This window comes from Chenopodium album, chromosome 24, assembly GCF_948465745.1.
Source record: "Chenopodium album chromosome 24, dcCheAlbu1.1, whole genome shotgun sequence".
Lineage (NCBI taxonomy): Eukaryota > Viridiplantae > Streptophyta > Magnoliopsida > Caryophyllales > Amaranthaceae > Chenopodium > Chenopodium album.
In genome coordinates this window covers 7,140,752-7,163,755 of record NC_137857.1, presented here as the reverse complement: position 1 = coordinate 7,163,755, position 23,004 = coordinate 7,140,752, and the positions used below count along the sequence as shown (strand labels likewise).

The following is a 23,004-nucleotide window of genomic DNA, read 5'->3' as shown; positions in this document are numbered from 1 at the left end:
AAAATGTCTCAAAATAATTTGAATATATTCCTAAAATGAAATAACCCCCCCCCCCCCCCTTCATTTTGTTCTCCTTTTTGAGGGAAGCTTTATTGGGATTAATTAATGTATAATAATCCTCATGTAAGCCATTCCCATATATTCTAATACTACTCAATTTTAGGTGTAGTTCCTAAACTACCCCTACTAATACTATACAAAGCAATACAATAGGCCCAAAACACTGAGCCCATGATTGCAAAGCCCAAACAAAGGCCCAATTTTACATAGTAGTAAAAATTTCAATTTTTTAACAAGCATAGAAATCCACAAGTTCATCCAAAGACTCAGGCATAGGATCAGCATTCTCTAACATCCATAACAAGTGCTCAAACATCACCACTTCACACCCTTCCACCGTGATCTCATCATCGCCGGCAGATTTTCCGGCGAGTTGTTGTAGAATAGGGTGGTCAATAACGTCGGAAGCAAGGAGGTACCGCCTCCTAGACTTCCCTACGTACACTGGGTGTAGGGTGGTGGAGGAAGTGTCCGAGGAGCCGGAGAAGGACATATCCGAGCCTAATGAGCTCGATGAGGCGGCTACGGAGTTTGATGATGATAAAGTGCTGCTTGTACGATTGGTTTTACCAAAGGAAATCTTCTTCATTAGGTTTTTTAGCTTTCCTCCTTTAGCCATTTTTTTTTTTTTTATTATGATTTATTTTGATTAAGGCTTATTAGAAAAGTAGGTATTTTTTTTGTAGTAAGAGAGAAGATGTGATGGTGAGAATTGTGTGGAGTTTTTGAAGTATTTATAGAAAAAGGTTGAGAGTTTAGTTTTGTTGTTATTCAAAAATATAAATTATTGTGTTGGATCAAGAGCATAATTTAATATAATACAAAAAAATATTAATGATACTAATACTATGTAATAATATTAATGATTATGGCTTTGAGAAGACAAATTATTATATTAGGAATTAAAAAAGAAATAAAGAAGAAAACAAAGAATGAATTATTGTAAGGAAAATTGTGGGACATTGTTGTTACTTGAGTTGTTATTTTACTTCAGATGGAAGATTTTGGCTGCATTGCTGCATATTATTTGCTCCAAACATTACTTTCATTATTTTAACAATTTTAATTGTCCAATTATCTATATATCAGCATATACTATTTTGAGATAATTAAAAAAATTACGTTGTTTGTTGTCTTATATTATATCGGTTATGTTTTCATTCATATTAGCTCTTACATAGAATAAATACCGATAACACAAGTATTTTGAAGATCGAATTATCATAAAATGTAGGTTTAGGACAATGTGTTTGGCTAATTGTTGTTATTATACTTTCTAAAACAAGAAGGATAAATCATCACAAACAAACAAAACAATGTTATGTGTCTTTCGGGTGTTAAGGAGAGTCAGTGTATGTGGCTGCATAATTAATGTTGTTAATTTGATTAATTAATTATGATTAGTCAATCTTAGACAAAATTAGCGGCGATTATTGGATCTAACTATAATTGGAAGAATATGAAATGTATCTGATCTCAACAATATGTAGACGTTCTGTCTTAATTAATCTTAGACGTATATAAACAATTATATAATCCTGATTAGGAGCACATATTAGCTTGATTGTTGAATCACTTGAATATAATGTATGGCATTAAGCTTTGGATAAATTTGATGCTATTTATATATGCACATGCATGTCACTTTCATCGACCATTTTATAACCAAATGCGTTTGATAATGTGTGTATATTGTTAAATTATTGAAAATAATACTTCGTAATACATAAGTATGAAATTTGTATGTTGTGTATCTATTTGTGGGATTAAAATCAAATAATTAACTACAATTAATTAAGAAATTCTGCCTAATTGCCGACCAAAGCTTACCGATCTATGACAATGACTACAACTATGGGGATTAAAGCAAGACAAAAGCTATTACAATTACAATTTTATGCAAAGTACGACCTAAAGCTAAAGAAGAGACTTACATGTTGAATCAACTTAGTTTTATTGGCTTTAATTTGTAGCTGTTTACAATTATAAACTGACTCCCAATCCCGTCTCTATAGACATGTTTGTTTTCCACTTATCAACTACAAGCTAAGTAATTATCGAGGCATTACAAGCATCTCACAACATATAATTTATGTGTTAGTTTTTGATTAATTTTCTACTTTTCTCAAACAAACCCGATTATTTTCTTACACAAACCTCACTTTTACTTCTCTTTTTTATCCTACCCTATGTGGTATATTTTATCACTACATCAAATGTTTCCTAATAATAATAATAATAAAAAAAAAGAAAAAAAAATTACTACATCAAATGTAACCAACATAAATAATTGAAGGCGGCTTTACTAAATTACATTATATTCTCCTATCCATATATCAAACTCGTACTTTTTTTAATTTAATTTTTTTGACTTATTCTTTGAAACAGTTGCATTCAAATAATTTATCATGGGTGAAAGAACACACACGATAAAATATGAAGACATACATACCTTAGATCACATGGGTGTGGACGTATGGTATCCTATTCCTAATTTCCTACATACTATAGAGTATATATATGTATAATACTGATATACAATTATACATACAAGTTGATCATAAATACTACGCTCCGTATCAAAAATCAAATCAAAGTGGCGGCGCATACACATGTGTATTGTGACATTTTATTTCTACTAGAACTAACTACACAATAATGAGTATACTGTATAGAAAACAAATTTGTGCGAAGTATATATAAAAAATTAATGATCAATGTATGCATACTATCTTACTTAAAGATCGTGTTCTCTTTAACTTAAAGTATAAGTTTTAATTTAAGTCTAATTAAGGTTGATTACTTAGATGGGTCCAATTAGGTTTAAACGTACGTAAGGTGATATTAGAGTTAACTAGGTTAAATAAGTTCAGTAGTTTAGAATTTTTTTTTAATCTAATTAAGTTTCTTAATATTACTCAACATAAGTTTAATCTTTGAAAATAGACGTACTTTGTAATAAATTTATGTGATTTATGGTGATATTTACAAATTTGGGGTGATTTTACGTACTCGTTGCATATACTGCACATAAACATAGATACACTCGTTCATACAAGTAAGCAAAATCTATCAAGTTGAGATTCTAGAAAGAGCGAGGAAGCCAGCAGGAGAAAACGAAATTCAAGAGACAAAACGAACGATGAAGCATAACAAGTATAATTTGAGAGTTGTATCTATGAAGTGCTCCATACCTTTCCCATGTGAAACTTTAATGCAACGAGTTTATAAGAATATAACCTAAGGTTGAATAAAATTGGTTGGTACAATTAATTTAGGTGCAATGTACATATTATTTGATCAAATATTTGAGGCAATTTTTGTTGCTTATGCATAAAGTAATACCATAAACGACATACATATGTGTTGTTGCCTGTTAGTTGTTGAGGAAGGTATGGTGGAAGAAGGATTTTCATGCAACCTAGTTTAATTAAAGAACAAAGTGCAAGGAATACATTATTATATGTGCATGGTCGTATAATTAAAACAATATTAGTTAATAAATAATCATGGTCCATGCCTATTTTATCTTTCTATATGAACAATAATTTCATCAAATTAAATTAAAGCATATCAAATTTCTATGCATGGGATGGGAAGATAATAAATAGTTAAAAAGTTTATACAATTAAAGAGCATCTTTTTTTAATTAAATTTAATGTGTATATGTTTTTTACTATGTTAGAATTTTTCTCTATGGCTTTTATCCTATATTTAATTACAAATTTACAATATTTGGTTGGAAAGTTGCTCGTATTTAAAAACTTCACAAATATAATATTGATACTTTAATTTATATTTTTGATAGTTGAATAAATTACTGTATATTTTATTAGGCTTCAACCATCAATTTAGTTTTTAGTAACATATATTTCTATCTTCTCAAAAGTGAGCATAATATATTATCGGTGTAAATGTTATGAAGAGTATGGTATTTTGTAAGCAAGAGACAGTAGTACATAATATATATTTAGTGAATTAATCAATTTATTGATTAAATAATTTTGATTCAATTATTTGATCTAGGAACTTAGTGACAAAATGTATATGTACACTTTTAAATGGATCAAAATATCAAATAACGTTGTGACAATATTAATAAAAGTTAGCTCCATCCATCAATTAATTTCGACCAACCAAATAGTCCAAGTTTGAGTCTGCTATTGAGACATAATAATAATCATGCTTATATTTGGAGAGCCAAAGATCTACAAATATATCAAGATCACTCAGCTTGATGCTTATGAATTGAATGATTAATCTATCAAGCAGAACCAAATTAAGGTTTTTGTATAAGAATTTGGTGTAGTACGTGATAGTTGTCTTCCATAATTTGATCATCGTCCTTGTCTTATTACCAAGCATATAATAAAATCTGAAAATCTGATTATCAGTGATCAGTCGATCTTGTTTTGATACATTTTTAGTATGAGTTTACTAATTAAAGTATGTAGGCAAGATTGTAAACACTCTGTTGCAGAGGCGGAGCTACAAATGCTAACACTGAAAGTGACACGGTGTAATTTTATTAAATTGAGCACTAAAATCTTTATTTATTTTTTTTTTTTTTTTTTTGACAAAACACTAAAATCTTTTTTTGAGGAAAAATATGTTACTAAATTAAAAAACTGGGGCTCATTTATAATAGTTTTACTTGGGGGCCCTATGCGATCGACCACCTTGCAGGCTTGCACATGCTCTGCAGCTTTGAACCACCCCTGCTTTGTTGTCATGACCAAGTCGGAGTGTAAGGGAAACTTGGTATACGAATTCCCTTGGTTCTCAGTTTAGGTGTAAAATTAAAGCTTATTAGCTTGGAATTAGTTCTGTAGTCCCTCCCTAATCTTGGATTAGGACAAGTTTTAGGTCTTAGATAGAGAAATAGTAACAATCTTCCTTTTAGGATTAGCTCATTAGGATTCCCATGGATTAAAGTAGTTGCACTACTTGTTTGTGTTGCGTGACAAAGCATAATTTTCTATTCAAGATTTTGGCAACATCATCTTCCAAAGAGGTTGGATACAGTTAAAAACAATGTGGACTAATTAAAGAAAGTACCTAGTTAGGTGGGCTGAAGACAGCTCAGTCCAAAAGTCTTTGGGCAAAGGATTTCCAGCACAGCAGAGCACGTAAGCTGGCCTATTTTGGTCAAAAAGTGAATTTGAGTAAGACAGAAGTGGCCTTTCAGTAAATGTGTTTGGAGTGCATGATAACAAGAGATTATTGTCACTCTTGGTGTTGGGGAGGTCAGAGGTGGATAAACATGAGAAATATTGAAGCTTCTGATAAGTCTAAAAAATTTGTTTTTGCGTGCCTTATGGAGAGAATATGGAAGTGGGTGGAAGGAGAGATTGATGTCATGCAATGCCGGGAAAGGAAGTACTCATTAAAGCGGTGGCACAGGCTATTCCAACATGTGTGATGAATATTTTTAAAATTTTGGAGGGTCTTACTGATGAAATTCACATTCTTCTTAATCAATTTTGGTGGGGTTCGAGGGAGAATGCAAGGAAGGTGCATTTGCACAGTTGGGATAAATTTTGTCTTCCTATGGCTAAGGGCCTATTCACATTTACTGAAATGAGCTGAACTGAACTGAACTGAATTGATTGAAGCTGAGCTGAACTGAACTGAACTGATTGAAGCTGAGCTGAACTGAACTGAACTGAACTGATTGAAGCTGAGCTGAACTGAACTGAACTGAACTGATTGAAGCTGAGCTGAACTGAACTGAACTGAACTGATTGAAGCTGAGCTGAACTGAACTGAACTGATTGAAGCTGAGCTGAACTGAACTGATTGAAGGTGAGCTGAACTGAACTGAACTGATTGAAGCTGAGCTGAACTGAACTGATTGGAGCTGAATTGAATTGAATTGAATTGAAATGAATATTTTATGAGAGAAGGAAATTAGGAGCTGAACTGAACTAAACTGAACTGAATAGAGCTAAAATGAATATTTTATGAGAGAAGGAAATTAGGAGTTGAATTGAGCTGAACTGAACTGATTGGAGCTGAACTGAACCGAACTGAACTAAACTGAAATTAAGCTGAAGTGAACAGGCCCTTGAAATGGGGTTTGGGATCTCAAATACCTTGAGGCTTTGCCGAGAAATCCCCTTTTTATACCTAAGTGAGTACTTTTAATAGAAAGAGAGAGTATTGAATGTTACGCAAGATATTTTGTGCTTGAGGCTAGTTATGGATACCTAAAAATGGTGGGAATTGGACTATTTATACGTACCCATGGATTGTAAATAATGTGGGGCCCATGTGACATGTGGTAAGCTTTCAACGCATGAGTTGGTTAAGACTTAAGAGCATTGACTTAAGGCGACAAATATTAATATTTGGCTTATTGGGTTTGAGAACCCAATTGTATCATGTGGCTCAAAATGGATACCATTTTGGCACCCAAACACCCTATATTATGAGATGTTTGGAAGAAGAGCATATATAAATGTCGTTATTACAACAATGAGAACCTAAAAAAAAAAAAAAATTAATTTGTGAAGCAAACCGTCTCAACTTGGTTTGGTTATAAATCTTATAATTAAAGCCTCCATAATGGTGTCAAAAATTAAAGAAAATTAATTTGTGAAGCAAATGTCTCGATCAACTTGATTCCACCACCATCATACTTTTTTCACCATGCTCGTCCCTTCTCTTATCCAATTCAACCCCCTCATCTATGTACTGTTTTGGCACAAACAACAGCTTCTTTGCAGAATGGAGTTCTCTTATCTCTTCAGAACGAATCATGTTTTTTTTACCTCGCATAAGAGACGCCTTCAACCATATCCCCCACCCAAGTCCCTGATTTTGAGCATCATCAGGAATATTAATACATTCTTTTTTACTATGTCCCATGCATGATTCCACAAGAGAAGCAAAAGAAAGGAAGCCTTTCATATTTAGTGGTTTCTTAACAATATAACCTTCCTTGTTCCTTACATTTTAATATTGTCGCAAGGATTTATTAACATTTAGTATAACTTTTATTCTATGATCTCTACCAGTACCTAGAACATCCTCTTCGGTCTCAACAATTTCTCCTAAATTCCAAGCAATGGCCTTAACATGAGCATTCGTCTGACAATTGAACGACAAATTTTCCAGGCGAATCCAAAAAGGGAATGTGTTAGACTCACCTTGTTGAGTTGTTCGTCCCCTTAATAGCAAATTCTGTTCGAAACACCAAGGACATCCAACAAGAACTTTCTCCTTATCCCTCCAATGGAAGAACTGGAAAATGAACATATTTGCACCAATATTTCGAATTACAACCTTCCCCTTCATCGACCCGGACCAAATAATTGTTCGTTTGAATGCTTCAGCATTCACACTCCGGTTTGTCAATAATTTCCCAACAAGCATCAACGAAACCCTGACATCGATCTTGTTCAGTCAAATCAACCTCACCAAAGTCCACAATTTCAACCTCCTCCTCGTCAATTTTTAGGTTGAACACTTTTCAATCAAATCGTCGGCCACAGAACTGCCCTCTCTCGCAAAGGAGTTCGCCCTCTCTCTCAAGGGAGTTAAACCTTGTATGAACTTATTTTTCCTAATACAAGTGAATAAAACATAGCATTTATAAGTCATTGTTTTTCCACGTACGGTTGTACTTAATCGTCGACATACTATCCCTTCCGATCCACCCCTACAATGAGGTACAATCCAATGACCATCGCGCTACCATCTACAAACCATTACCATTAAGGGCCTGTTCACATTTACTGAACTGAGCTGAACTGAACTGAACTGATTGGAGTTAAATTGAACTGAACTGATTGGAGCTGAACTGAATATTTTATGAGAGAGAGAAATTAGGAGCTGAACTGAACTGAACTGAACAGAACTGATTGGAGCTGAACTGATTAAGCTGAACTGAACTGAACTGAAATTAAGTAAATGTGAACAGGCCCTAAGTCGGCATCTACATTTTTTTTTTTTTGACGGTCTACATTAACACTAGACAGATGTCCAACTTTACGTCCAATGAAATCAACAAAATTTTACAATACTCAATCTCATAAAAACATGGACCATTTCCATTTTCCAAATCTTTGGCACAACCCAAAACGCCACTCTAAACCGCTTATTTCCTTCCACATCTCTTTCCCCCTTTGAAACCCCAAATCGCCCATACTTTCCACGTCACTTTCTTCACTCTCCAAAAACCCGCCATTTTTCTCGAAAACGCTCTTTTCTTCTTCTTCCTTATCATCATCACTTTCTCTCTCCTCTTCTTCAATGGCGATTTTCACTTCACATCAACTCAACCCCAATTCCAACTTCACCTTCTTCCCTCCTTCTCACCTTCTTCATTCAACGTTTCGAAACCGGGAGTTTCGGTTATGGAAGAAACGCCGATTGAAGCAGAATTCTAAGCTTCTTAGAAACGCTTTAGAACCTTCTTCTACTTCTGCTTCAGCTGCGCTTGATTTTCTCTCTCTTCTTCCTCTCAATTGGGTTCCACCTGCTGCTCTAGGGTTTGCTTCTGCTTTTGCTCTTTCTTACTCTAAGTTCAGAAACAATAATCTTCTTCAATCGAATTCGAATTTGGGGTCGGATTCGGATTCTAACCCGAATTCGAATTCTAGGGTTTCCGATGTTGGGGAATGGATTTTGTTCACTAGTCCAACACCCTTTAATCGGTTTGTTCTATTGCGGTGTCCTTCGATTTCGTTCGAAAATGGCGAAGAGGAGGATGTGAGTGAGAGATTAGTGAAGGAGGAGAAGCATTTTGTTAGGTTAGATAGTGGGAGGATTCAATTGAGTAAAAATGGCGGCGTTGATGAGAAGGAGGAGGGAGAACATGGGGTTTTGGAGTATCAGAGGGTTTGTGTTGGGACTGAAGATGGTGGGGTGATTTCATTGGATTGGCCTTGTAATTTGGATTTGAATGATGAGCGTGGATTGGATACTACTGTTTTATTGATCCCGGGGACGGCGAATGGTAGTATGGATGAGAATGTGAGGTCGTTTGTGAGGGAATGCTTGCGGCGAGGGTTGTTTCCGGTTGTTATGAACCCTCGGGGGTGTGCCGGTTCTCCGTTGACCACTGCTCGGTGAGTCGTTGATGAGTTTTCGATGTTGTTGTTTTGATTGTGGTTTATGTGTTTTTTGATATGTTGGAAGAATGTGTTTTTGAGTTGTTAGTGTTTTTGTTGCTTTTGAGTTGTTGTGCTTATATCTTATGATAATTTTCAGTATACATTGCTATTTGATCATTTAGGAATTGAAAGGAGAAGTCTTTATGATACAGAATGTAGCTCTGAATTCGCGGTAGGATGGAACCTTGACGACTTGATGTAACTCCCTCTTAATTGAGGAATTGACTTGGTTTTACTTATAGAGCTTGCTACTCATTTGGAGTTTGGACACTCCCTTGATCTCATATATGCTATAGTTCAATTTAAGTAGAGAAATTGGGAAGGTCTAGTCATAACTTAAGTGATAACTTTTACTTAACAAGTTGACATCTTGTGGCTTCAAAAGAGTATGTTCCCTCCGCCCCAATTCAGTTTGCCTCCTTGTCAAAGAACATAATTTTAGGTGTAATTTTGGACTTTGGAGTGTGGTTATCAATTGATATTTTAATAAAAAGGTAGATGTGATGGACTGATTGGAGATAGTGGGGTATATTTGAAATTGAATGAGAGAGTGTGTGGACTTTAACAGTTGGTAGTGGGAAGAGAGAAGTATTTAAAAATTAGCGGGTCTTTGCCAAAATAGAAAGGGGCAAACTAAATTCGAACGAAGGGAGTATGTTACAATGCTTTCCTGATATGGGAATTATAGTAGCGAAATTATATTGGTTATTTTGGGTTGTAGCATGGCAAGCCATTATCTTGTCATCAATCTATGGTTGAATATCATCCATAACATATATGTTCATCTTTAATCAACAAATTGGTACTTCATCTCACCATATGATCAATGCATAAAATTATAGTATTATACCCACTAACTTCTTTTTTTATTCACCTCTAATCAACAAATCTCAAAACAATTTCTCTCTTATTTGTGCCCAAGGGACATGAGAATTATATTTGGGGACGGCTGGAGTAGCTTAGAGGTGCATAATCAAATTCCCCTAATAATTTCATTGTCTTGTGTCTGGATTTTTTTTTGCTAGAGATACCTTTGTGTTTTTAATTGTAATTTCTTTTTCTTTTTATTTTTTCTTTCTTTGTAAATCTCATTTCTGATGTAATTTTTTTCTATTTGAATTATATGTACCTGCTATTGTGTTTAGAATGATGTGATGTTTCCTTTCGTTATTAAAAAGCTGATGAATTAATGAATTGCATAACCTGCTTATTTTCTAGGTTATTTACAGCAGCTGATAGTGATGACATTTGCTCGGCTATACAGTTCATCACTAAGGCAAGACCAAGGTCTACATTGACAGGGGTTGGCTTGGGTTATGGTGCGAATATGCTGACAAAGTACCTTGCTGAAGCTGGGGAAAAGACCCCTCTTACAGCTGCTACATGCATTGACAATCCTTTTGACTTAGATGAAGCCACCAGGACTTCTCCTTACTGCAATACCATTGATAATAAGCTCACTGGAGGCTTGATAGATATATTAAAGTCTAACAAGGTAGATTTCTAATTTGCTAATAATTTTTATTTTTTACCATCTTTTTGACCAGTTTATAAAATGGTGATCTAATTTTGTAAACTAAGATGTTTCCTAGTTAACTTGTTGCTGTTAATTTTCTGTAGGGTATCAAGTATTTAAGTTTTTTACACCTTATGTTTTAGGAACTTTTTCAAGGTAGGAGGAAAGGTTTTGATGTGGAAAAGGCTTTGGCAGCTGAATCGGTCCGTGATTTTGAAGAGGCAATATCCATGGTTTCATTTGGATTTGACTCACTAGAGGATTTCTACTCAAATTCTAGCACCAGAAAGCTGGTAGAAAACCTGAAGGTTCCAGTACTATTTGTACAGGTGTGTTATTTTCTGGCACTGCACAAATGGATGCTTAACATGTTCTTTTATGCGTAAATTCATAGAGTTTTTTTCATGAACTTAAGGAGGGCTAAGAATGAAAGTTACTCATTCAATTAATCATAAGATAATCTAAGTACACAACTTTATATTTATTTAAGCAACTTTCGTTAAAACCCTATAGTTGGAGGTTAACCTCTGTAATTTTCTACCATAACGTCATAGGATATGGTGGAAAAATAAAGCTTAGGTAATGTGTCTTAATGTGAGCCACAAGGGGCATCATTACAAAACTTAATCAAGGAGAGAAATATATAAACTAGAACTAACAACTAAAAGGATTTTAAAATAGAGAAAAGGAAAAAGATTATAGAAAACGTCATTTCCCCTTCTCTTGTTTTTCTATTACTGCACAATGGGTCATGGCCTCATGGGTTAATCATCCCCTGCTTTTCGTCACCCTCAATCTCTTTTAGGCTCCTCTCCTCTACTTCTTTTATCATCATCATCATTCATTGCCGTCCATATTCTGATTAAAAATTCACAAGTTAAGGTCGTTCAAAACTAATTGTGTATTTTGCAACAAAAAATGGTGAATTGAAGTACTCGTACCTGCACTGAAATTGAACTTAGCTGCTGCCTTTTCCCTGAATTCAGTCGTTTCGGTTCAAGCGGGAACCTCCACTGTAGTCATTGCTCTGTTTTACTTAAGCAGTTTCTTGACTAGGTACCAACACACTTTTCTTCAAAAAAAAAAAAAAAAAAAAAAAAGGGTACCAACACACTTGTTTCTTTAAATTAACTTACTGAAAAGAGGTCTAATAAAGAGTAAGGAAATTCCGAGCTTCTCATGGGTTCTTTTGACTAGAATGCGATGATTTTTATATCCTTGACATTAGTGGCTAAGACCTAATGAGAATTATGGTCTTTATCCTGTTTCCTTTTTGGGAATTTGACATGAATGTGCCTTTTCTTGCTTATTATAATATATAAATTCTTGTTATTTATGTTGTTATGGCTCACATATATTTTATCTCTTTCCCACCCCTTCCAGAATGACACTGGGACTGTGCCACTGTTCTCTATTCCTCGTGGCTCGATTGCTGAAAATCCTTTCACAAGCTTACTTCTGTGCTCATGTTTACCATCTACTGTTAACACGATCTCGTGGTACCAGCATGTGGCAACTGAGGTAAAAATTATCCTCTGCTTCAATATTTTTTTAATTACTCCTGTAAACTGTACTTGTTCTGATGCTACGGCAGAGTTTCTGTTGCATAAGGAATGAATACTTTTTCTCTTTTATCTTTTTATTTAGAGTTGGATGGGTGTTCATCTCCAGGTTACAATGTAGTAGACTAGTAGTACATTTTGTGATTGTATTGCAGAATAAATTCTTTTAATGGATAAACTGAGAGTAAAACGAAACGTAAACTAAAGTTTCAAGTAGTAAAATAAATCATAATTAGCAACCACAAATTTCCAAGAAAAAAATAGCCCTTCAAAATAGGTTATATTGCCAGCACTGGATATTCTTTTCCTTTTGCTTGCACCCTCAGTGAGTCCTTTGTTACCAAATATTGAAAATTTTCACTAATCAGACTTTTTTCAACATAAATGTAACCGAAAGTTGAATATTGTTGTTACAAACTTTCTAATAATCTATTGTATCTTTGATTTGAATTCTGTTCTACATAAGTAATTAGTTAGATGATAACTTGTATGAGATCTACAAATATCATGCTTGGTTATATAATATCCTTATAAGAGATCTTTGCTTATGTTTTCTTCCATTTGTGGAATCCAAGTAAACATTTGTTGGGAAAATCAGTTTGGCACTTTTTGTTTCTAAATATGTTTCTATCCTTTGTTCATGTAAAATCTTGTTTGCTACATTTTTGTCCCCTGTTACTGTTTATCTGATAAATATATTTATGATGAAGTGGCTCACAGCAGTGGAGCTTGGAATACTAAAGGGTCGCCACCCACTTCTTCAAGATATAGATGTTACTATCAAACCTTCAAAAGGTTTAGCTCTTGTGGAGGGAAGAACGTCTGATACAAGTAGCAGAGTTGACCGTCTCTTGAATTTGGCCAAGTTAGATAGTTCAGATGCATTAGTGGATCCAATGAAGGGTATGCGGAGAGAGACTGATACTCTACCTAGTATTCATTCAATGTTAAACCAGAATTCAAAAGGGAGCTCAGATGAAGATTCCACTAAAGTCACAGAAACCAGTCCAGTAGAAAGTGATTCTGGTCAAGTGCTCCCAACAGCACAGGTTGTTATGAATATGCTTGATGTGACAATGCCTGGGACATTAAAGGAAGAAGACAAGAAAAAGGTATCTATTTTAAAATTGACCTTTTAGACTTGGGATTTTCTGTAAAAGCTGGAGTTTGATAATGCTAATAAACAAGTGCGCTTTTGTATCTTTATTCTAATAAAATAGGCCAATATGACTTTATGCTTTTATTGTTAAATTTTTGGAAGATAAAAAGCATTATATCTTAAGTTTCTCTAATGAGGATATTCTATCGCACTATAGGATTGTGGCAGCGGTCCTGTAGGGGTCACATACATATAAGGGATAGCTTTATTGTATAAATACAAAAAGACTTTCCTTAATACTTTTTAAAGAGGAAGTTCCCAGTTAAGTATGATGCGGAAAAACTATTGATTGGTCTATCATAATTTGTCCGTAAAAATGAAAGTAAACGATAGTTTAGAATTAGATAGTCATTTGATCGAGTTTAGATAGTCCTTTGTAACCATAGGATTGTAGGGGTGACTCGCCTTTGTTATAAATGACATATGAAAGTATCTACGATTGATCTCTACTGGAGGGAAAGCTGACTGAACCATCTATTGTCTTCTGTATACACAGATTTATATTACATTGTCTGCCCTCATGATTTTGATGGTTATTAGACTCAAAAATTATTAAAAGCATTGGCTTGAAGCTGCACCCAATCTGAAGTTTTGTTAGCTAAAAGTGCTCTGCTTTAAACCATTTCTAGCTTCTAGTCAGTATTCTCAACAGTTTGATTCTCAGTAATAATTACCAACCCCATAACCAGTTTGATCAGCTTGTAGATTAACCAGAGCTCTGGAATTCCCCTCCCAATATAACGAAAGAACTTGGCAAAATAAAATAATTTGTTGAATTTAGTTGAAACCAATAGGCTTCTTTACACCTGACAAGTTTGTGACAAGAGCCATGTGCCATGCCCTGAAACACAAAGAGAGCAATTTTTTGTTTGCAGTATTGTGACTATGATTTGGTTTGTTCAAGAACTTTAGCCGTTTTTCTGGGAGTATAAACTGCACCTTAGGACTAAGACACGATTCTTTAAGGTTTATGTGCTTGTACATGATGAAGTGCAAAAAACTGCACCCTGCTGGGTAACAATGATCATGAAAAAACAAACTTAACAAGTTTCAGAGTCTTACATGAAGCAGAATATTTGTATGATCTATGAAATTACCCACACTATATAGCTATTGCCTCTTCACCATGGGTCATGATCTTTTATGTGAATATCTACTTTTCTCTGCGTCAATAGCTCATATGTCTGGATCTTTTAGATGGCGTCCTTAGTTTTTTATTATTATTATTATTTTTTTTGATGGATTCAGTTCAATGCGCATGCAACCTTCACTTATTATACTGTTAGTTGAATTCTAGCTATGTTTGTTGTTTTGTTATGATGGATCTCACTCATTTGCTAGGTACTATCCGCTGTTGATCGAGGTGAGACCCTTATTAAGGCGTTGCAGGATGCAGTCCCTGAGGATGTCCGTGGCAAACTTACTTCTTCTGTTTCTGAAATTCTGCAAGCACCTGGGAAGAACATGAATCTTGATACACTACTGAGCATTAACCATAAAGCTGATCCTTCATCTGCTCTGAAATCAGATAATAAAGAAAATGCAGCCTTGCGTTCTGACTCTGAAATTGATAACATTGATCAACCTTCAGAAAACAGAGTATCCGGAGATGCTAAATCAGACAACAGTGATAACAATCAATCTGATGTGAACAAACTCAGTGAAGAAGCTACTGAGCCTAAAGTAGTTGACAGCAATGAGGGGGATACAGGACTGACAAAAGGTTTAAAAGATTCTCAGAATAGTGATGAAAAACCTGATAATGATGCCTCTGCCAAGAATGTTGACCAGCCTGTTGATTCTGGTGGGGATGCTTCTGAATCTTCTGATACCACTGCCAAAATAAACTCATCTACCGACAGTGGTGGTAGCACCAACTCTGAAGCAGGTGTTACGCCGAGTACTAGGTCCCAAGATGACGAAACAAAACAGGCAGAGAGTGATATCTCTGAGATTGTTGGTGAGTCCAAGGATTTGTCTGAAGAGCAAAATAAAACAAGCTCAGCTGCTGAACCGGCAGCAGATACAGATGAAGCAACGCCACCACCCACATCCGATAGTCAAATATCAGAAAATGGAAAGGGTGATAGTAAAGCCAAGGGTGAAGATTTGCAACCGCTGCCAGATCAGAATAGTGCTCCTGAATCTAAAAGCCCCACTTTCAGTGTTTCACAAGCTTTTGATGCTTTCACAGGGATGGATGACTCAACACAGGTGGCTGTCAATAGTGTTTTTGGTGTCCTTGAAGATATGATTACTCAGCTGGAGGAGAAAAGTACTGAAAACATAGTCAATGAAGAAAGTGAGAACAAGGATGCCATTAATGGCTCAGTTGTTGAGAAGGATGGCAGTAGTAGTGAGCTCCATCTAGAAAAACAAACAGATGGTAAGACTTAAGTTTGGTTGTTTCATGACTTGTCACATCTTCCTGTGTAATTGCTATGGTTATCTTACTGATTCACAGCTTGATGCAGGGGAAGATAAAGAAAATACCAATCCTCTAGATATAGAATCAGTTCATGCACATGATAGCAATGGTAGTATGAAAATGGGTCCAACGACAGCTTCTGGCAAAGAGAATAATATTGAGATTCTTAACCTGATCGTCAATAATCCGGTAGCATCAAACGTAAAAGCATTGGACAAAGAGTTTGTCCCTAAATATATCCTGTCAAAGATGCAGAAAGTGAAACATGTTGGCATGGATGCAACTACTGCTCCATTACTTAATTATGTTCCAGAAGATGGGCACTTGCTTCTGCTAAAACAGCCTGGTGGACTACATGTTGCTGTATTTGACAATAAAGACAAAAGGCAGCACACCAAGCTACCTCAGAAAGAAAATGTTATAGATAACATTATTGAGCCATCATATGTCATTCATGACAAAGAGACGCAGGACGAACCAACTGAAGAATTGATGCAGAAATCACATGACAAATCTGTGAAACGTGATAATGCGGACAGGTCAAAATTATTTGTTAAGAACACTTTACTTAATTCTCTGAAAGTTGAAGTTAGTCGTAGACTTAATGCAACAGACATTGAAGACATGGATGCTGCTCTAGCAGCAGATATGGAAGCAGTGGCAGAAGCTGTCTATTTGGCAATCCAACATGAAGTAGAGCATAATCAAGAGCTCTTGTTCTCTGGGTTAGACCCTGATTTCCAAGAATGGAGTAGGCTTATTAATGGTGACCTTATTGTAGAAGCAATATCTGAAGTACTACAGGATACCAGCTACTTGAAAAAAGTGCTACCCATTGGTGTTATCGTTGGTTCTACTTTAGCTTCTCTGAGAAACTGCTTTGATGTAGCTGCTGGAGCTTTGGACATGGATCAAGTTAAATATAGTGTGTTGAAGCCAGATGATATACTTCCACAACAGGTCATTCAACTTCCTATTGATGGGATTGATCTTACTCCGGAGAAGAATTTGACAAAAGTCAAGGGAAGTGGTGCCTCAGATGGTCCTGGTGAAGATGACGTAGATAAGGAGGAGTTCAAAGGTTTGGATGGGAATACTCTCATGGTTGGCGCTGTTACGGCTGCACTTGGAGCCTCTGCATTATTAACAAGTCAGCAGGTATTTTCTATGGTTTTGAAGTTTCTTTCTGCTACACACATTTGTTCTTCAGGATGTAAGGGTCTTATCTAACCACTCCCTCAGGGTTTTTTTTTTTTTTTTTTTTTTTTTTTTTTTTTTTTTTTTTTTTTTTTTTGAAATATACCCCCTTTGCCATTTCGCATTATTTTTGGTGATTTGTTGATAAGAAAAAAAGTGTAGTGAGATTCTATAAATCTTCTCAACGTATAGTTCCGATTATCAACATTTATAATTTTTATTTATTAAGTTTTTAATGGTCAAAGACTCAAAGCCCTGTGTAGGCAAACATGAATAGTCAAAATGGGTAATTTTTTTTTTTTTTTTTTTTTTTTTTAAAAAAAAAAAAAACAATATTGGAGGTGGCGGTAGTGTTGGGCTTGACATTTTTTAAAATGATGGACGTATCTCTTTCTAGCTTTAAATTTTAGGATGGCATTCAACCATTTTGAAAGAACTTGTGGGAAGTCTTGGATTTTAGCCAAATATTAGGGGATCACATATACCGATATTTGGAAGTTACTTTTTTTGTGCCTATACACTGGCAATAATCTACTTGCTAATGCACAGGATTGACCATAAATATATGCAATAATGTAAGATCAAAATTATATAAAAAAAAGTCGATGTTTTCAAAATATACAGTAAGATCAAAATCTTACAACATATTACACTATAACATTTGTTTTTTATGTACTAGTAAGAACATATAGGCATGTTTATGTTACACAACTAAAGAGTTGAGCAGAAGCTTAGAATATCTTTTATAAATCTTTTTCAATTTTTATTAGTATTTTCTCTTCTTGGGTTTTCACTTTACACTCTCTTCGATTTTTCTCAATATTTTCTTTCTTTCTTGTTTTTTTTGTCACTTCATTATATCAATTTTCTATCTTTGTTCCGTTTTGTTTTTCTCTGATTAGCCAACCCCAATTCATTACGGGATTAATTCTTTGCTGTTTTGTGGTAGCAAGAAAATGTAGTCAAAGTTAATTTATGAGTAGTGCAAAACTCAATCCATTGTGAGTAACAAAGGTAGTAATGTTTAGCATAAAAATGAATGCTTTTAACTGGAGACAGGCAACAGCCAGTCTGAGTTCATCACTGGTGGAATTTTAAAGGTCAAAATGTTTGTTGTTTTACCCCCTAGATTAAAGTTATGGATCTTCAGCTTTTAATCTGAAAGTATCTGTGTAGCTTAAAGTGATCTTTTGCTCTGCTAATACAGTGTCAGACTGGCTAACTTGTTATTTCATTTTATCCGCCATTCACATTGTGCTGATGTTAAATGTCAGGCCATATATTGGTTGAAATAATTGTCACTTTAGTTGGCTTCATTGCTGGTCATTGGCCTCCTTCTTATCTTGTTTCTACAGTTTTGTTCTGTCCTTTTGACTTCTGGCTTTTATATTATCATAGGATGATTTCATGGCAAACGACAATTATGAAACTGACGATAAACATATGAAGAGTGAATCAGTGCAAAAAGAGGAGACAGTAGATGACAAAGACCAGAGTAATATAGTAACAAGCCTTGCTGAAAAGGCAATGTCAGTCGCTGGTCCAGTGGTTCCTACTACGCAAGATGGAGCTGTGGATCAAGATAGGTTAGACTCTGGCTTTTACCGTTTTCTTCTCTATTTTGATCTGCCTCTTTTTTCAAATTTCTCTCCCTTCCTTGAGTGTGTATGTGAATGTTTATCTAATCGAACTATTGCTTTTATCAGGATCGTTGCAATGCTGGCAGGATTGGGCCAAAGAGGTGGCGCGCTAAGGCTTGTTGGAAAATTGGCTTTACTCTGGGGTGGTCTTCGTGGTGCTATGAGTTTGACAGACAAGCTTTTCTCATTTTTACGTATTGCCGACCAGCCTTTGTTTCTGAGGTGATTTGTGTTAAAGTTTTTCAAATAAAACCAAAGTCACTGAATAAGTGTGTGAGAATCACTAAGATTGCATATCTCCATATTTGCTTTTGTCTTTGTTGTGTACTATACTAGTTTGTATCCATTGCATTTCCTTCTTTGGATATCATTAAATAATGCATCCCCTTTTCTGGAGAACTGGAGATTATCAGGCTATTATGATGCTTCTTTAAATCTTGGATAGCTAATCTTTTACAATTCAGTGTATATGCTGCTATTTAAAATCTCTGTGTGTCCTAGGTTTATTGTGATACAACCTGGTGTTTATCAAGTTCTGACCTCGTTTTGAAAGTCCTACACATGATAGACTAAACGAATGGCAAATACTTACATGCTGGAATCATGACTCTTCAGTAGAATGTCTGAAATCACTGATAGCTGACTACAACCATCAATCTAGATTATGGCAAAATCTTAGTGCCTTCAGTCCTTCCGAATGGTGAACTAAATATTTTTCAACTAATTTGAGCTTTCCTTACTGTATTCATTATGTTTTTTACTTTTAAACTCCTTTAAAAAATGGATTGCTATGTCCAAAGCATACTAGTGATGATTAGTTGATTACTTAATTTGTATCCAATACTATCCATATATTATTTTCAACCTGAACATACTGCAAATTACAATAACATGTTTTGTTAGCTGATACGAGGAAGCATAATATTTTCTGTGGCTTAGTTAGATCTTCAACCACCTTTGAGTCTAATCTTTTAGCTGGACAGGCATGTACTGTAGATATCTAATAATAGCTTCTGATGGCTGCAGTAGTTAGCTAGTTGAAAGCCTATAAATTCCGTTCAGAACTAGTGAACCTCAGATGTTGATACCTGTAACATTTTTTCCTCTTATATTGTAACTTCTTTTCTTCACGGCTAGAAAAGCTGACATCTTCTTTGTTTATATCATTGGAAATTATTGTGGCAATGTTATTTCCATAGTATCATTTTTTTTGGGATGTATCTAAGTGACCCTCCAGTGCTTTTTAACTGTCCTGTCTTTCACAGGGTACTTGGATTTTCTGGCATGGTGCTAGTTTTGTGGTCTCCAGTGCTGGTGCCCTTGTTGCCTACACTTTTTCAGAATTTGTTGACACATACCTCCTCTAGTATTGTCGAGCTAGCTTGCATAGTTGGGCTTTACACTGCTGTCATAATACTCATCATGCAGTGGGGGAAGGGAATACGAGGGTATGAAGATCCATTCAAGCAATACGGGCTGGATTTTACATCACCAAGAAAGGTATCAGCTCTGAAGCAGTCACTTCTCCTATCAGATTATATCTTACAGCATTGTCAAAGATTTATATGATTTCTATTGCAACTCTTCTATAAAACTTTTTTGTGTTTTCATCTATAAAAATAAACTGATTTACGAGTATTGAAGCAGCAATGAATTATTATGTTTAGTTCATTATCCAGGATCTTGTTATGTTTGCTGCATGCATTAATTGGTGACTGAGCTCATCTCCTCTGACCCATATCCTGATAAGGCAAGGTGGGAGGAGGAAGACAATAGAGAGTGAAATGTAGTAGACAACTTTTTATTTATTGTTGTTTCTCGTCAGTTTGTATTTTTTCAATTAATTCTGTCTCTACATACAGGTGCAACACTTCTTGATAGGGTTGGTTGGAGGAGTCATGCTGGTTATCTCAATACACTCTTTGAATGCATATCTTGGCTTTGTCAAGCTTTCTTTTCCATCCAGTCTTGGTTCGACATCCTTAACTTTTAGTGCCAAAATTAAAGCGCATGGCCAGCTGTTTCTTTCCGCTGGACAAGGACTTGCCGTGGCAGCTGGTGTTTCTTTTGTTGAAGAACTTCTTTTTAGATCATGGCTGTTAGAAGAAATCGCAATAGACCTTGGTTATCATCCTGGAATCCTTCTATCAGGACTTGCATTTGCATTATCACAGAGGTATGTCTGCAACTTTTATGGTTTGAAACAGACCTGGAAGGTATTATGTTCTGTTATTTTTCAAAAATCTATACTAATCTGTTAAAAGGCGTTCCTAAGACCGTCTATATGCCACGTAGACCCCTTCATTTCACCACATCACTTACTCAACTCCTTATTATGCCACGTCATCCACTTAACTCCTCAATATGCCGGACCATCCGCACAACCAACAATACTCCATGTTGTCTCAACTATATTGAAAAAAATATATGGATTAGAAGGTTCGAACACTTGACCTCTTAGAAGTAAGGTTAATTTTTAACCATCTAGCCTAATTGTCAATTATGCTTCAACCTTGCACAATAAATAATATTGTACTACAAAGTGTTTAAGACACATACTGCATACAAACTACTACCTCCGTTTTTTTTTTCATCATTTCTATAAATAGTAACTTTATACTATATTTTATAATTTCTCTCTCTTACTTTAAACCCCACTCAAATAATTTATCATTTTCTCTCTCATGGTCTCCACTATTTCTCTCGCATACTTTCACTTCCATGTTCCCCACATTATTTTTACCATAATAGATTATTCATCCACTCACATTATTATATAATACCAAAGTCATTCTCCTAAAACTCCGCCCAAACACAAGTGATGCAAATAAAAAAATAAAAAAAACGGAGGGAGTATTAGATGCTCTTAAAAATTAGCTTTCACAACTATAGAAGTAGTAACTTGGGGCAACGCCCAGGCTATTCACTAGTTAAAAGATAAAATGTAGCAATGGACATAAATTGAACTGTTTGGAATCGATTTGGTCAAAATTTGGTTTGAGCTTGTTTGGTTTGTTAATCAGCCAAGCTTGAGCTTAAAATAGTTTGAATTTAAATGAGCCAAACTCAAACTCTGCTTGAAAGCTCATGGGCTCATTAGTTTAAGATATATTATACCAGATTTATATTATTGTTTATTTAATTGTTAAACCTAGGTTTAAAACGATTAAGAATTTCCAACATGACTTATCTAGTCAGAATAAATTTTATCAAACCAAACTCTTATTGTTTAAACATACTTTATTGAGTTGAGCTTGGAACAAAGTTGATTTTTTATTTTATTTTATTATTATTTTTTTAAAAAAACCCAAGTTCGAACATAATTTTTAATTTCTAAGTTGGAGGTGAGTTCGAGTTCGAGTTCGAGTTCAAACTCAATAGAATTAAACCAAATCCAAAGTATAGTCATGTTAGAGTTCAGCTCGGCTCTAACATAGGTTTGGGTATTTCCTAGGGCCCTAGGCTTTGATAATTTTAATGATGCCTCTTTTTTGTCGTGTCTTCGGAGGATTTTATAATCTTGTTCCTCTTGATGTTTGCTACATGTTTCTTACTTCAACCAACACAGTGCTCTTACAAATCTTCTTTCATTATTTCCCAGGTCCTGGCAGGCCATTCCTGGTCTATGGCTGTTATCTTTGTGTCTTGCTGGGGCTCGACTAAGAAAGGAAGGCAGCCTTTTCATTCCCATTGGACTGCGCACTGGCCTTATGGCCTCCAGTTACTTCTTACAAACCAGTGGTTTTGTTGTTTACCTGTCAAAGATTCCATGGTGGATCATCGGTTTGCACCCCTTCCAGCCATTCAGTGGAGTAGTAGGTCTTCTCGTTGCATTATTGTTAGCAGTGGCCCTATACCCAAGGCAGCCTAGGCTAAAGGAAGGAGTTTCTCGAACTATTAGGGCATGAAGCTTTTGCTTGACTACAAAATGTGAAGGGTTACGTTGGAGATCTGAATCTTTTATAGTTCATTTGATAGAGTTAATGGATGGTGGCTGCTTCTGTAATTTGTATACTAGTAGTAGTATTTAACCTTCTGCAATGAAGATTATGGGAGTGGAGGTGAATAACAGCTACATCTTCTGAGCATACGAGTGCAGAAAAGAATTTGCTTCAAACAACAGGATTGTGACAAATATACTCTATACGCATAAATTATGTGCCATGTAAATGTTTATAGAATTTTTTTGTAGAAAATGAAGGCGAGCATAGATTTGTAAAGTGAAGATGTTGCATATAGTACTTGAACCAAAACATTTACAAAATTGTATATATGAAAATAGCTGTTACATTTACTCTCATCAAGAAATTTTTGCCTGTACTA

The 23,004-nt window shown here is 35.2% G+C and overlaps 1 protein-coding gene and 1 pseudogene across 1 annotated transcript; one reads left to right on the top strand and one right to left on the bottom strand.

Annotated features, from left to right (window-relative positions):
• Positions 1 to 274: 274 nt before the first annotated feature.
• Positions 275 to 680, bottom strand: LOC145612303 (auxin-responsive protein SAUR76 pseudogene; annotated as a pseudogene).
• A 7,466-nt stretch (positions 681 to 8,146) lies between these two features.
• LOC145612532 (uncharacterized) lies at positions 8,147 to 23,001 on the top strand. The gene is made up of 12 exons (XM_081667885.1): positions 8,147 to 9,134; positions 10,398 to 10,674; positions 10,839 to 11,024; positions 12,079 to 12,216; positions 12,968 to 13,369; positions 14,758 to 15,802; positions 15,891 to 17,002; positions 18,440 to 18,627; positions 18,748 to 18,903; positions 19,947 to 20,181; positions 20,544 to 20,857; positions 22,283 to 23,001. The coding sequence occupies exons 1-12, from the start codon at positions 8,317 to 8,319 to the stop codon at positions 22,587 to 22,589; spliced, it is 5,178 nt and encodes a 1,725-aa protein (XP_081524011.1). The 5' UTR covers positions 8,147 to 8,316; the 3' UTR covers positions 22,590 to 23,001.
• Positions 23,002 to 23,004: the final 3 nt, after the last annotated feature.